This window comes from Mytilus edulis, chromosome 5, assembly GCF_963676685.1.
Source record: "Mytilus edulis chromosome 5, xbMytEdul2.2, whole genome shotgun sequence".
Taxonomy (NCBI): domain Eukaryota; kingdom Metazoa; phylum Mollusca; class Bivalvia; order Mytilida; family Mytilidae; genus Mytilus; species Mytilus edulis.
Window position 1 is genome coordinate 92042806 of NC_092348.1, and position 14426 is coordinate 92057231.

The following is a 14426-nucleotide window of genomic DNA, read 5'->3' on the forward strand; positions in this document are numbered from 1 at the left end:
TAAAATAATTTCATATTGTTTTGTGGAGACTTATCTTTCATTTTCAAAACAAACTTAAAACTACAATTATAAAAATTTTGATAAGTTAATTTTCTTGTTATGTGATCGAATTATTTTTCTATTCATTGTATTAATGTCAAACAGATCTTGAGTGATTCTAGTAACTCGAGCTAATTTCATTGATAAAATTGATTATGGACATCATTAATGTCATAATTTCTGTCAGATGGCTGCTTTGGTTTCAAGTGTAATTTCAAATTAAAGATAAGACTAATTGAAATTGATAGCATGGACGGATATTTCCATTTTATTTTTCTAACAAATCCAATACTAGTTCTTGAAATATGTAATTTATCATTATTACCCATTTTCACTAAATATAAAGCAACAATTGCGTATCTTTTGATGGTAAATGTAATTTTTCTAAGTATGATACAAACTGAACATTATGTATCATGTTAACACACACACAAGTGATAGAATAGAAAGAGACAATGTATAACACTGACTGTAAAAAGTAAAATCACAAAAATACTGAACTCCGAGGAAAATTCAAAAAGGGAAGTCTGTAATCTAATGGAAAAAATCAAAAGCTCAAACTCTCCAAACGAATGGATAACAACTGTCTTAATCCTAACTTGGTACTGGAATTTTCTTATGTAGAAAAAAAGAGGGAAACTCTATTTTGTTAACCTCAAACTATTCAGTAGTAACAATTGTAAAAGCCGGATTTATACTATATAAATCTACTTATTTGCCTTTATTTTTTGTGGATAGTAATATCAATTATTCTTTTAGACTGCGTGTATATAAATAGTCGTATCTTACCCCCTGCTAGTCTTTTATTATTAAGTTTTATTATAAAATATGTTACCATTATATAACCTTAAGGTTTTTTTATGTAAAGTCATAGAAGACATAGTAAAAAATACTAATAACGGGTCGGGTATTTTTATGTTTAAACGAAACTACCTGTGTACAGATATGGACTATAATCTTTAAAACTGAGACTAAAATTGTTGAAAGGAAACATATCGCAATTTTTGCAGGCATTCCCTTGGTTAGACCGATGAAGAACATTACTGCCACAGCTAATCAACCATTGAGTATCACATGTTATGTCGCTGGTTATCCCGTATCTTCTGTAATATGGTCTAAAGGTATGTTATTATTTACCAAACAAGTGTTAACTTACTGATCGGTTGATCCTACGACATGGACTTATCTTGAAATTTCGTCTTGCATTGTTGTATATCGTAATTAAAGTGTCATCACTTATGATGTTCATAATTATGTTTTTCACCTTTAAAAGGGTATATCTTGAGATGCGATAAATACGAAAAAAATATACATAACATACATATATTATATTGCAGATGTCATAAAATACATAAAATCAGTTACCGAAAAAAGAAATATTAGGTTAACAAAGGGTAATTTTGTTAAATGATTAATTTATTTTAAACGACATTAATATTTTTAAAAACAATTTTTCATTTGCATTCAAGATGAGATGAATGTCTTTTTGGATAACTAAAGATCAAGTGTGTAAACAACAGTGTATATTCAACATACATTTAGGCTTAAATTTATTTCACGTAGATAAATCATGTGTCAAGATAAATAGTTATTTAACCTTGTTGCATTCGTTTACATTATTGTATTGCTTCTTCGGGAAGCGATTCTAAAACAATACTGTTGACACTGATGTAATGAATCAATACAAATGGACATTAATGTATATAATATATTTTGTCTTTTTTGGTCAGAATCATTTAACACAACAACTATATCCATTCCCGTCAATACCAAACTCCGAGGTATTGATGTAAAGCGGGAGTTCATAAACCTAAATGTTAGACTATATCATCCAACGAAACGCATGAAATGAGCAAACAAAATTATAAAATCAGCGGCATTTCTGAAAGTTATCACGTCGCCCTGGATAAGACAAAAAAATTACTTACATAGAATTTGTGTAGTATACTAATATTCAGTTACATCTAAGTACAATATTGACAACAATACAACGATAAACACTTTTAATAGAACTAACTCATAAATGAGTGAAATTTAGTGAGTGGGCAGTATACGCATCTGAAGATACGCATGCATCAGCCGACACGCTATTCAAACGTTAAGCTTTGTACAAAGTGGCAATACTCTCATAATATTCTATAAAATGAAATGATTTAATGTTAGATTTCATCTTTTAGATGGCACGGCTTTACCACATAACCATTTACAGCACATTGTTGGTGGGACACTTACAATTGATAAAGTTCAGAAACGACAAGATTCTGGAAAATATGTTTGTACAGCCAGAAATTCCAATGGTCAAGGATCAAATCAATCTGTTTATATCAATGTTGTCGGTAAGTTCTACTTATGTACATTTATTTTAGAAGCTTTTTTTATATTTAGAATTTCATGCTTTGCTGTCTTGCTGTATTGATGAGATATGTTTGTCAAAATGAGCATCAACTGCATTATAATTCTTCTTTTGTTTAATGTCATTTGCATAATGCAATCATTTCATATCAGATATGATGTCTTTTATGTGCTATGACCACAATGACGGTTCTACATATTGTGGTCAAATGGTAATGAACAACGACATCATTGTCAATGTCTTATGTTCAATCTCTACAGACGTAAACAAAAAATAATACTCCCAAAGAAGACTGGCTTGAAATTATGCCCTTATATAGGTAATCATATCGATCCTGTTACTGCTTGTGTTAATTATACAAAACTGACAATAAAAAAGACCATGTTTAAACTGTCTGTGATTTGTATTAACTTGATTGGAAAATAGCTTCTCATATTTTTTATATATCAAGACATCGTAAACTATGTATCCGAATATACTGTGGATTCGTTAACAGCGTTAAATACCAATTTTCGTGAGGTAAAGGTGGACCAAGAAATTAAATGTTCAACGAATGAGAAATCTCATATAAGCTTGTACACGATATGTGAGTTTTCCTTAATCCACGAAAATTGGTACACACACAAATTATTGAATCCACAGTACAATAAATCACAATAATGCCTAGAATATAGATAGTTATACATGTTATTTACAATAATGTCTAGAATATAGATAGTTATATATTTTTTTCACAGAACCTCCAATGATTGACCCATTTACTTTTCCTGTCAAGAAACAGGGCGACAGAATTGTTATTTCATGCGTAGTTAGTAGTGGTGACCAACCTATAAAAATCAAATGGACAAAAGATGGACATGCCATTCCACCAGATATGGGCATAAAAATTCAGGTGACTGATATAAATAATAATTTATTTGAAAAGGACAGAATCATAGTGTTTTGTGTTTATTTAGTTTTAGTACAATACTATAAGTTTATAAAAGAGGGACGAAAGATACCAGAGGGATAGTCAATAAGTTTCGCACAACTATATATATGAAAATTAACAGAGCTGGAATACAAAGATATCAATTCTTAGAACATACATTTGTCCAAATCGGGATTTCGATATGTCAATCAATTTTATCAAGCTTTTGCAAAATTAGATGAAAACAATAAAATGCAATAAATATTGATTCTATTCATAATTTAAATGTTGATTTCAGCTTTTAGATTCATACACCAGTATGTTCATTATTGGTGATGCCAGTACCAAGCATACCGGAAATTATACCTGTCAAGCTAGTAACCCAGCATCTACGGTGACATATACATCTTTGCTGCAGGTGGATGGTATGTCATTTTTTTGATGAAAGATATTTGTTTTCATTTGTTATTTGATAATATTTCTCACAAGACAAAAATGTTCTATGATGAGTTTGCAAGATGACACCAAGTTGTTTTCATTTTTTCCACACTTTGATTGTTTTGACTTAGTCATTTATTTAGGTGTACTATTGAACTTAGAAAATTGTATGATATAAAATCTGATAGGCATTTATTTTATTGTATTAAAAGTAAATATATGATATCTTGATAGTTTTATAAATTCATGTCAATAATCTAAAATCATGGATATTATCAATGCAACTTACAAATCAATTTGAATAATTATTAATACATCAAAATGGAAGATCACATAATGTTTCGAATAATTCATTTCCTTAGAAGAATGAGAACTGAATTATTGATTATTCAAACACGATAAAAAGAATTACCACAAACACTGGACAGAACAATAGACAGCCAAATAAACTAACATCCGACCGTAATCTGTTTGTGTCACTAGTAAACGAGTTTGATTCTTAAACGGTTATTTATATCTAAATATTATATCAAATTAATTGTACATTTGAGCATTTTCATAATAGCCATTTTTGTTTTAGTTCCACCAACGTGGATAATTGAACCTGAAGACTCTTTTGTAATTTTGAAGAAAAATGTGATCCTTGATTGTCTTACTAATGGAATCCCATCGCCAAAGATTTCATGGAAGAAAGCTTTAGGTATATTTTTACATAACCTGTACAATTTTATCTGGTAAAAGATGACTAACTCGAATGATTTAGATGCATATTTACCCATTACTCATTCATAATTCATTATGGTGTTGTCAATTGCGTATATGATGTTTTAAAATTCAATCATCGAAACGTTGGATAATTTCCTTACTAGACAACGCGAAACATTTTATATACTTTTTGAAAGAGGAAATGGTAAATAACAATAATAAGAATCTCCGAATAGTGCTTATATTTAAATGTGTTCTCTGAGCAGAACAAAATCCAATGACAATAAAATTGAGAATGAAATTGGGAATGTGTCAAAGAGAAAACAACAGACCATAGGACAGACAACAGCAGAAGGTCACCAATAGGTCTTCAACGCAGCGAGAAATTCCCTCACCCGGAGGCGTCCTTCAGCTAGCCCTTAAATAAATATATATACTAGTTCAGTGATAATGAATGCTATACTATACTCCAAATTATTCACAAGAAACTTAAATTAAAAATAATACAAGACTAACACAGGCCAGAGGCTCCAAACCATGTTGCTGTCATCCGTATTGTTTCTTTTGAATAATTCAAACGAAATTAAAGTCACTAATGCGATTAGGGAAAGATTAAAACACTGTGAACTATATTTGCTAATGTAGTATTCATTTTCTTGCAGGTGACACACTTGGGTCCTACCAAGCATTGCCTTATACCGAAGATACCAATGATAACTCCAGTCGTTTACAGCTGTTGAGTAATGGCACACTTGTAATCAGACATGCTGAAGAAGAGGATCATGGGTATTATCTCTGTCATGCTGACAACGGTGTTGGATATCCTCTCAGTAAAGTTATTTTTCTCACAGTGCATAGTAAGTGTCAAGAATTGTCTCTAGATTATACCCCACATTTTATTTTAAAAATACTAAAATAAATTTTCTGATGTGTTTGAGCTTTTTTAAGCTTTTGATATTGCCATCTGATTACGACTTTCTTTTTTGAATTTTACAAGGAGTTCAGTATTTTAGTGATTTTACTTTATAAAATCAGGAGCAATATGTTTTGCTGGAATTCGGTTTCAACTCGGTTGACAATGTTAAATAAGAATTAGGCAAATACTTATACTATCCGTCTGATTTATTAATTTAACATTTATATATATTCGGAAATATCATTAATCTTGAATAAATGAAATGTCCTGTAGTCTTGTCATGTAATGTTGTCATTTTAATGTTATATTTAACATTGCCATAAAAGCGGGAGTTTTGGCTAGCTACAAAACAAGGTTCAACCTACTATCTTTTTACCAGTAAAATTTCCTGTTCCAAGTCATGAAAATGGCCATAGTTATATTATAGTTCGTTTCTGTGTGTGTTACATTTTAGTGTTGTGTTCTGTCGTAGTTTTCCTCTTATTTTTGATATGTTATCCTCAGTTTCAGTTTGTAACCCTGATTTTTTTTTTCTCGATCGATTTATGAATTTCGAACAGCGGTATTCTACTGTTGCCTTTATTTCAAACATATTTGTATTATTTATAGTTCCAGCCAGATTTGATGAACCTAGTAAGAACTATTCTGTGATAAAAGGACAAAATACAACTTTAGAATGTCAAGCTATAGGAGATAAGCCAATGTCCGTGTCTTGGAGTTTTAATGGAAAATCGTTATCTTCATCTTCAAGGTATCTATACTTAACTAAATGTCTACTATTTACATGCTTTTGTTTGTATAACTAGCTACAATTATTATATAGTAATAGTAATTATTTGTAAAAAAAATGGTTATAATTAAATAAAATAGATTTTTTGTTATTTATTCTTTTTTAGTTGAAATGACATTGAAGGATGAATTAAAATCTTTGGTAATATCTTTATACTAATATTTCTGTCAAATAGTAATCACTTAATCTGAAATATATTTTCTTGTTCTTCACAATAGGAAACAGATAGAAAAAATAACCACAAACAGGGGAATGTTATCCCGCTTAACTATACGTCCTTCTGGAAGACATGACACCGGCTTTTATGTCTGCACTGCAGCGAACAAATTTGGAAATGGCATATTGTCTATGAGACTAGTTGTACTTGGTAAGCATATATTACGATTTTTATGAACTGATATTTGCTATGTGCTTTTAAATTTTCCCTTATATAAATCAAGATACTGACACTAATAAAGTGTTATATTTTGGTGGCGTTAGCCAAATCGTAATGAATTTAACGCTTCAACATCAAATAGTTAGTTATATCAAAGAAAAAACGTCAAAAATTTTATTAGCAGATTAAATAGTTTATAACTTTTAATTCCGTGAATTCAAAATTCAGTTAACCAAACAAAATAGATATGGGTTAGATTTGTATCACATTATTAGAAAACAATTCGTACATAGTATTCGCTCCAATATAATATATTCCTTTCCATTGCAATTTGAAATAAATAATGTTATTACTTAACTACCAAACAAAAACAAACCCTGACGTGTTTGCTCCAAAAGACTCGAGTTTTTGATAACTATTTATAATGTGTGTTATTTAATTCATAGAAAGACCAGAGGTTCCACTCAATTTAACAGTTGTCAGCAAAACAAGTCGTGAAGCAGTGATAGAATGGAAGAAACCATATGATGGAAACACAGATATACTGTCTTATGTTATAGAATATATCAAATCTTCAGGTATTTTTCTTATTATTTATTTATTTTTCAAACATTCTTACTGTAATAACCTGGGGTTTATTTTCATTAAAAAAACAGTAAAAGAGAGACGAATGATATCAAAAAGATATTGAATCTTGTAAAATTGATAACAATCTCAAGTGTTATTGCATAAAAAAACCCACCAAAAGACAAACAACAGTATATAAAGTAAAACGGTGAAATATCGAAATGTTAATCACTTAAAGCCTTTTTCAACTTTGATTTATAGGAACATGGCAGGGAAAAATTCCGAATATAACAGTACCGTCAACAAAATTATCAGTGAATATACCAAATTTGCAACCTAGTGTACCTTATATGGTGAGAATAAGAGCTAACAATTCAGTTGGGTACGGAATACCTTGCAAGCCAGTAGATATTGTAATGTTAGAGGAAGCTCCTTCAGGTCCACCAAAAGACATAGAAGTGACAGCTTTAGGATCAGAATCCCTAAAAATTACATGGATGGTAAGTTTTGAATGACTATTATCAGATTTTATCAAGTTGTACATTTACAACTTCTGGGTATACATTATGTATTCGGGAGAGTGGAGATTTTTAACATACTGTACCTATAGTCAATGAAGATATGTATTGCCTTCTATTAAAGTTCAACTTCATATTGAATAAAGATTTTTGTCATATAAACTATCTGCTATGAAATTAAGAATAACATTGTTTAACAATATGTTTTATATATTCTACAGCCACCAGCATCTAAGCACATCAATGGTAAAATAATAGGTTATTATATTGGGTATAAGATGACAGATAGCCCTGCAAGGTTTCTTTATATACCAAAGGTTATCGGAAAAGACTTCAAACCAGAACATACTCTACACAATCTTGAAAAGTTTACAGAATACTCGGTCCACATACAAGCTTATAATGGTAAAGGACGTGGTCCCTCTTCTCCAGATTTTAAAGTGTTTACATTAGAAGATGGTAAGTACAAATCAATATTTTACCTATGTTTTAATTCATTGAATTGATTGAAAAAAAATCGAAGATCAAGTCTCAAAAGCCTTAATTTTAACCCAAGAACTTCATCAATTGAAAACGGCTTCTCTAAAACAATGCCACCAATATCAAAAACAGTGCGAACACACATAAGGTATTATAAGGATAAATCATGAAGTTAATAATATAAAGTTAATGGTTAATATGAAATTCTGATTTTCAACTCTTTATTGCAGTTCCTAGTTAGCCTCCTCAAGGAGTACAAGCCACATCTATAAACTCTTACTTTTAATTCTTTATTGCAGTTCCTAGTCAGCCTCCTCAAGGAGTACAAGCTACATCTATAAACTCCCGAAGCATTAAAATAATTTGGTCACCGCCTCCGTTATATACTCTCCATGGGATACTACAGGGATATAAGATATTGTACCAGCCAGTCAGAGACGATGAAGGTATGAATCACTTGTCCGAAGTAATACATTAACGAATGTGTTAAACATTGAAGAATGTGTAAAATATTAAAGAATGTGTTAAACATTAAAGAGATTATTGAAACAAAATGATAAATAAAAAATTACTACTAATATATTACAACTTCATGTAGTACCAAAACTTCATTGTCTAAGTGTTATTTTGAATCTCACACATATTATCAAAAATTACTTATATGGTGAGTCTTAAAAAAAAGATATGTGTAATTGCAGGTGTATAACATGATTATATAAAGTAAACTTTTTGTAGATGAAAGTGACGCCAACACATTGATAACTGATAATCTGGAAGCCATTTTAACAGGATTGTCCAAATATACCAACTACAGCCTACAAGTACTGGCATATACTAGGAAAGGTGTAGGAGTCAGAAGTCATGCTATATATGTAGTCACGCAACAAGATGGTATGTTTATAGCAAAATACTACTGTTATGTTATTTGTTTAACTTCAATAAACAATAATGGAATTAAGTTTTCTCAATGAATTGTCTATTATCTTGTCTATTTGAAATTGTCAAGTACAGACAGAAAAAATATTTCACCATATTATATAACAAACACTAGAAAAAAAATTCTGTAGATTATAGGCGTCTCAAGCGCGTTTATTAATTACCTTCACCAAACAAAAGCTCAAAGCTAATTTATTTCAAAAAAAAGATATACATATCGAAATACGTGATGACTTGTATGACCAAAAAGGACATCAATCAATTCCATCTATACTAATGTTTGCTCGATAAAGTAGTAAGATATCTGATATAATAATGTCATTATGCTTTCAGTTCCAGAACGTCCAGCTGATATAAAGGCATTGCCCGTGGATAATAGTAGTATTCTTGTGTCTTGGAAATCCCCTCTTCATAGCAATGGAATTCTTACCCGATATAATGTTTACATCACAGGTGGATCATACAAGGTAAACAAATATATACATTCAATTATTTTTATAAGAATTTATATTTCTAAAATCATAGTTTTGTCTAATAGCAATCGTTCAAAAACTTCTTTTTTTTTAGATTTCGACAATGCATGCATACCTAATTCAAAAGTAGAATAAAGTTTTTAAAGAATTGAAATATATTACTTTCGAAACAATTAATCGACTAACAGAACTTCTTGACCTTTGAAAAATTAACTTCAGTCTTGTTTTTTCGTTGGGTTTGTATGGAAATGTTTTTTTTTTCTTCTTTGTACTGTTTCGTTATGGATGTCTCGTTTTGTTTTCAACTCCTATAATATATTCCATGATTCTTTTTACACATGAAAATTATATTCTCTCATTTAGGAAGAGACACCAATGAAATTAGATGCTTCAAAGTTAACTCTTCTGTTGACAAATCTATCAAGTAATGTGGATTACCTTTTCCAAGTGTCAGCAAATACCAGGATGGGAGAAGGAGAGCGAACTCAAGTAGTATCTGGGTCAATTCAATCTAAAGGTATCAACAATCTGACATTCATTTTAAGATATTTAATATGTAATCTACTACTTTTAATGAATTTAACAGTGTTGAATATGTTTTTTATTTCAATTTGCCCCAAAATGTAATCATATTGAGTTAAAGGTGTATAATAACCACTGAACAAATATAATGATGTTGTAATAAGTGCTGAAGAAATTGAAACTTAAGCTTTGAAACTGAATATTATGTACTAGTACCTTATTTTTAGTGTGGTTGTTCAGAAGTATAATTCCTTTCGTTTTCTCTAGTTTCAGCAAAAATAGCTAGTTTTTCAAGTGAGTTGACTATACCATGGCATCATCCACTGAATTTAACCTGTCTTGCTGTAGGTATTCCCTCACCAAAAATTACGTGGAAAATCAGGTATGATATTCATCATCGATGTTTAAAAAGTAAAATCACAAAAATACTGAACTTAGAGGAAGATCAATTGGGAAAGTCCATAATCACATGGCAAAATCAAATAACAAAACGCATCAAAAACGAATGGACAAGAACTGTCATATTCCTGACTTGGTACAGGCATTTTCAAATGTAGAAAATGGTGGATTAAACCTGGTTCTATAGCGCTAACCCTCTCACTTTTGTAATGACAGTCTCATCAATTTCCGATATTTTTACATTGATGCGTTAAATAAACAGACACAATAAATATAATAGTCAAAATATGGGTACATCAGTCATCATCGTTTAACAATTTTAAAAGGAACAATTTAACAGAACACAAAAACATCTACTATCTACGAACACATTTATTGAGTGTCTGACGTCAGAAAATTTTATACGTCACATAAATTTGTCGTTCAATGTGCGTACAAACAATTTTAAAATTTTCATGGGAATGTTAGCATACAGGGTTAAAAAATCAAAAGTATGTAAGAATAAATTTAAGAAATAGACCGAGATTTAAACTAGTCCAAAAGTTATATATATAATTTATAAGAATCCAAAAATAGTAAATACCACTACGCGATTGAATGATTTTGACGTTTGTGGTTCAACGTATATTGTAATTCGTAATAGAAATATATCATAATGACATATAATAGAACAATATCATACTGACGGGATCTTTTAAAGTACAGAGTCACGTTATAAGAACAAAAGAAATACAAAAAGTCGCAAATACAAAACAAACCACAAAAAAATGAAAGCCAATACAAACACATTGACGAGATGTATAAGTACCGAGCCACGTGAAACGGATATCACATGAAACCATTTAACAGTAAAAGTAATATTAATAATAGAACAAAGACAAATGAAAGAACTATAAAACACGTTGTTAAGATGATAAACAACATCAGTACGAAGAATCTATACATCAAGACCATCGTGTATTATTTGAGAAGTTGATACGGAATATTTATCAACAAGGTCTTGGTACCTTCCGATGAACTTTTTTAGAAAAAGAACGAGACGTTCTTTGACATACCCCTGTTTCATCAACTTTCTACTCAGACACTGATGACGTATTACAAAGTCTGAGTAGGAGCTGCAAGCTCTTGAATATCGAATAAGTTGGGAAATATATATCCCATATGCAGGTGAAGTTGGTATATTGCTACTAAGGTGGGGGAAATTTATGATTTCAAAATTAAAATCGTCTCGTTTGTCATAGATTCTGGTACTGAGATGACTGTGTAAGTCAAATTCGATATATAAGTCTAAAAATGAGGCGGAGGAAGCCGTGTCTGTTGTTTCTTTAATCTCTAGTAATTTTCAGAAATCGGTTATAGCGTTACAACTTTAGGAAATGCGTGGGTCCAGACAGTGTAATTGTCGCCCTCTATTCACACATCATCAGCAATGCCAATTCACCATTAGATAAAATTTCACATTCGGTAAAGTTACAAATCAGACGAATATTCTGAAATATTAACAGTCTTGAATATTAAAACAAACTCCACAAAATACACTCTTACATTGTGGCTGGATAAAATATCATAAAAAATTGTCATTTCAGCATTTGAATATTTCAACTGTTATATGCAAATTTTAATCTGCTTGTTAGCCAGTAAATACTAAAACTATGGAAACGAAATAGATCGTTATGCAAGAATATGATGTGAAATTTATGAGTAAATGTTCAAGAGATTGATTAAAAGATGGCATCAAAATTTTAAATTTGAACTTAGTGTACGCTAAGCAAGCACAATTGTCTCTACAGAATGCATTTGTTTTCAGAGGTAAAGCTGTGGTTACTGACAAGAGATTCAAGTTGTTACCTGATGGATCACTGTATATAAACGCTGTCGTAGGATCTGATGCTGCCAATTATACATGTCAAGCAGAAAACACCCATGGCACAGATCAAATAGTGTATGCTGTTAGTGTACAAGGTTAGTTGATTTCTACATCTTAACTTGTCTTTGTAACCATTACAATATATTAATAAAAGATTGCTTTGATATTAATGAAATATATACGGCTAAAGGATCAACAATTAAGTAAAAAAAATGTTAACGCTTAAAATGTTCTTTGTATAATATAGAATTAGTAAGATAGATAAAAACATGATTTGGTATTGATAATTTGATATTGATGAAATTTGTTGTTACTTGCTCAACTGTAAGTGGCAAATATATCATGTATTTTCCAGAAGTATATGCGTTTGAAATACCTACATGTAAATTTAAGGTATAAATCCATGATGCTTAATAAATGATAAAAAATATGTAATGTTATATACAGAAATAGGAAATACTTAATACATAAGATAGTGGCATAAATATACGATGAGATATTTGAAAATCAAATTTCCTCCTCATTTGTACTTTTTGTTTTTATTTTTAATGCACTCAGTCAGTAACACAATCGGCAGTAAGTAATAAAATATCCACAATGTCATTGATTTCTTTGATCATTTTATTTTGTCATTCTTATCTCTGAGGAAGCATTGTGTTGCATGATGTAACTGTATCATCCAAGACACTATTCATACCTTCAAGTTACCTTTGTGTTTGCTATGATTTTGATTATTCACATATCATGACGTTTGTCTTCATTTTTAGTTCTATTATTTTCTAAGTTCAAAATGTCATAACATCTTTTATTTTATTTTAAATTTATCATTCATCATCCATCAGTCGTTTAATATTTTATCTACTCATTTACTTATTTAACCGTAAACCATCTGCATGAGTAATATGCATTTTGTAAAATTGTTGTAAATCAAACGAAATCGAATCTACAAATTAATATCAAAAATAAATTCAAATGTCTGTGCTAAAATTTCAATTTTTTAAAATTTATATCATTAAACATGATCGGTCACAAAAACCATAATATAAAATATTGTTGTTTTAACTGGCTTACAATATTTTCAAACGTTGATAAGTGTTTAAAGAGTTATTTGGCTGACAAAGATTTGTTTCTAAAAAATAACTATATCCACATAAGTTTTGAAATATTGTTTACGAATTATAATGTATTTAATTAGCGCTGCACTCTTTTTGTTTACATTTGTACATGTAATATACTGTAGTAATATGTTTTACAGCTCCACCTAAGCCCCCTGTATTATACGTTGTTACTGGAACAGCTAGTACAATACAAGTCAGCTGGAAATCTGGTAGTAATGGAGGAAGTCCAATACAAAGTAGGGCATTATTTTATTGTTGTTTTTCTAAACTTATCATATATGAATTATAACTTTGTACACCAATCAAGTTAATAAATCGAAATAACATCACACATTATGAGCACGTACGACATAACTCACTGGAACGGCATATAAACATTTACAAAATTAAATCAAATTGTGGTAAATTTTCATATTGATTTTCATTTATATCATCTTTTGATTTAAACAGTGGGTTAGATAAAATAAAACGGAAAGTGATTTAGATACAACCCAATTTAAAAGTGTAAATTCTTGTGATTTCCCCCTACACATAACATATCAAATATGTTCTCAAAGGATATATTCGTAAACACTGTTGAGAACATGCTGCAATATTTCGAGATGAAGATAGGAAAATTGAATTAAAAATTGTTTTCTTATTTACAGAATTTTCTTTGAGATATAAAAAAGAACATGAAGAATGGAAACATATGGAATTGGGTTCAAGTAACAGGTCATATACAGCATCACGTCTTTTGTGTGGGACCTCATATAAATTTGTACTTAATGCTCAAAACAAGCACGGAGACAGCCCTGACAGTAATGTAGTATCAGCTAAAACCAATGGATCAAGTAAGTTCCGATTGATATAATTCGGAGGAATATTGTTTACTCATGCATGGTCGTCCATCTGTCTCTCCTAGCGACAAACGTTTGTGAAATACATTGTGACAGTCTTAATTGTTAGTGATAACGACTCGTCAGACCAGCCTTATCCCTTATGAAGTATTACATTTCAAAGGTTAATGTTGGTTGATT

General features: G+C 30.2%; 1 protein-coding gene across 2 annotated transcripts in view; it reads left to right on the forward strand.

Annotated features, from left to right (window-relative positions):
* LOC139524820 (cell adhesion molecule Dscam1-like) overlaps positions 1–14426 on the forward strand; it is a 53307-nt gene that overhangs the window by 27866 nt on the left and 11015 nt on the right. Inside the window, exons 8-27 of one of the 2 annotated variants that reach the window (XM_071319923.1) lie at positions 1050–1160; positions 2217–2375; positions 3130–3284; positions 3601–3727; positions 4321–4440; positions 5108–5302; positions 5971–6112; positions 6370–6518; positions 6974–7105; positions 7356–7594; positions 7834–8071; positions 8392–8538; positions 8828–8983; positions 9362–9495; positions 9865–10018; positions 10291–10405; positions 12230–12384; positions 12848–12865; positions 13545–13643; positions 14055–14240. In XM_071319923.1, the coding sequence (XP_071176024.1) occupies positions 1050–1160; positions 2217–2375; positions 3130–3284; positions 3601–3727; positions 4321–4440; positions 5108–5302; positions 5971–6112; positions 6370–6518; positions 6974–7105; positions 7356–7594; positions 7834–8071; positions 8392–8538; positions 8828–8983; positions 9362–9495; positions 9865–10018; positions 10291–10405; positions 12230–12384; positions 12848–12865; positions 13545–13643; positions 14055–14240 (2931 nt within the window). The remainder of the gene's footprint in view (positions 1–1049; positions 1161–2216; positions 2376–3129; positions 3285–3600; positions 3728–4320; positions 4441–5107; positions 5303–5970; positions 6113–6369; positions 6519–6973; positions 7106–7355; positions 7595–7833; positions 8072–8391; positions 8539–8827; positions 8984–9361; positions 9496–9864; positions 10019–10290; positions 10406–12229; positions 12385–12847; positions 12866–13544; positions 13644–14054; positions 14241–14426) is intronic. The other variant, XM_071319924.1, reaches the window with a different exon arrangement.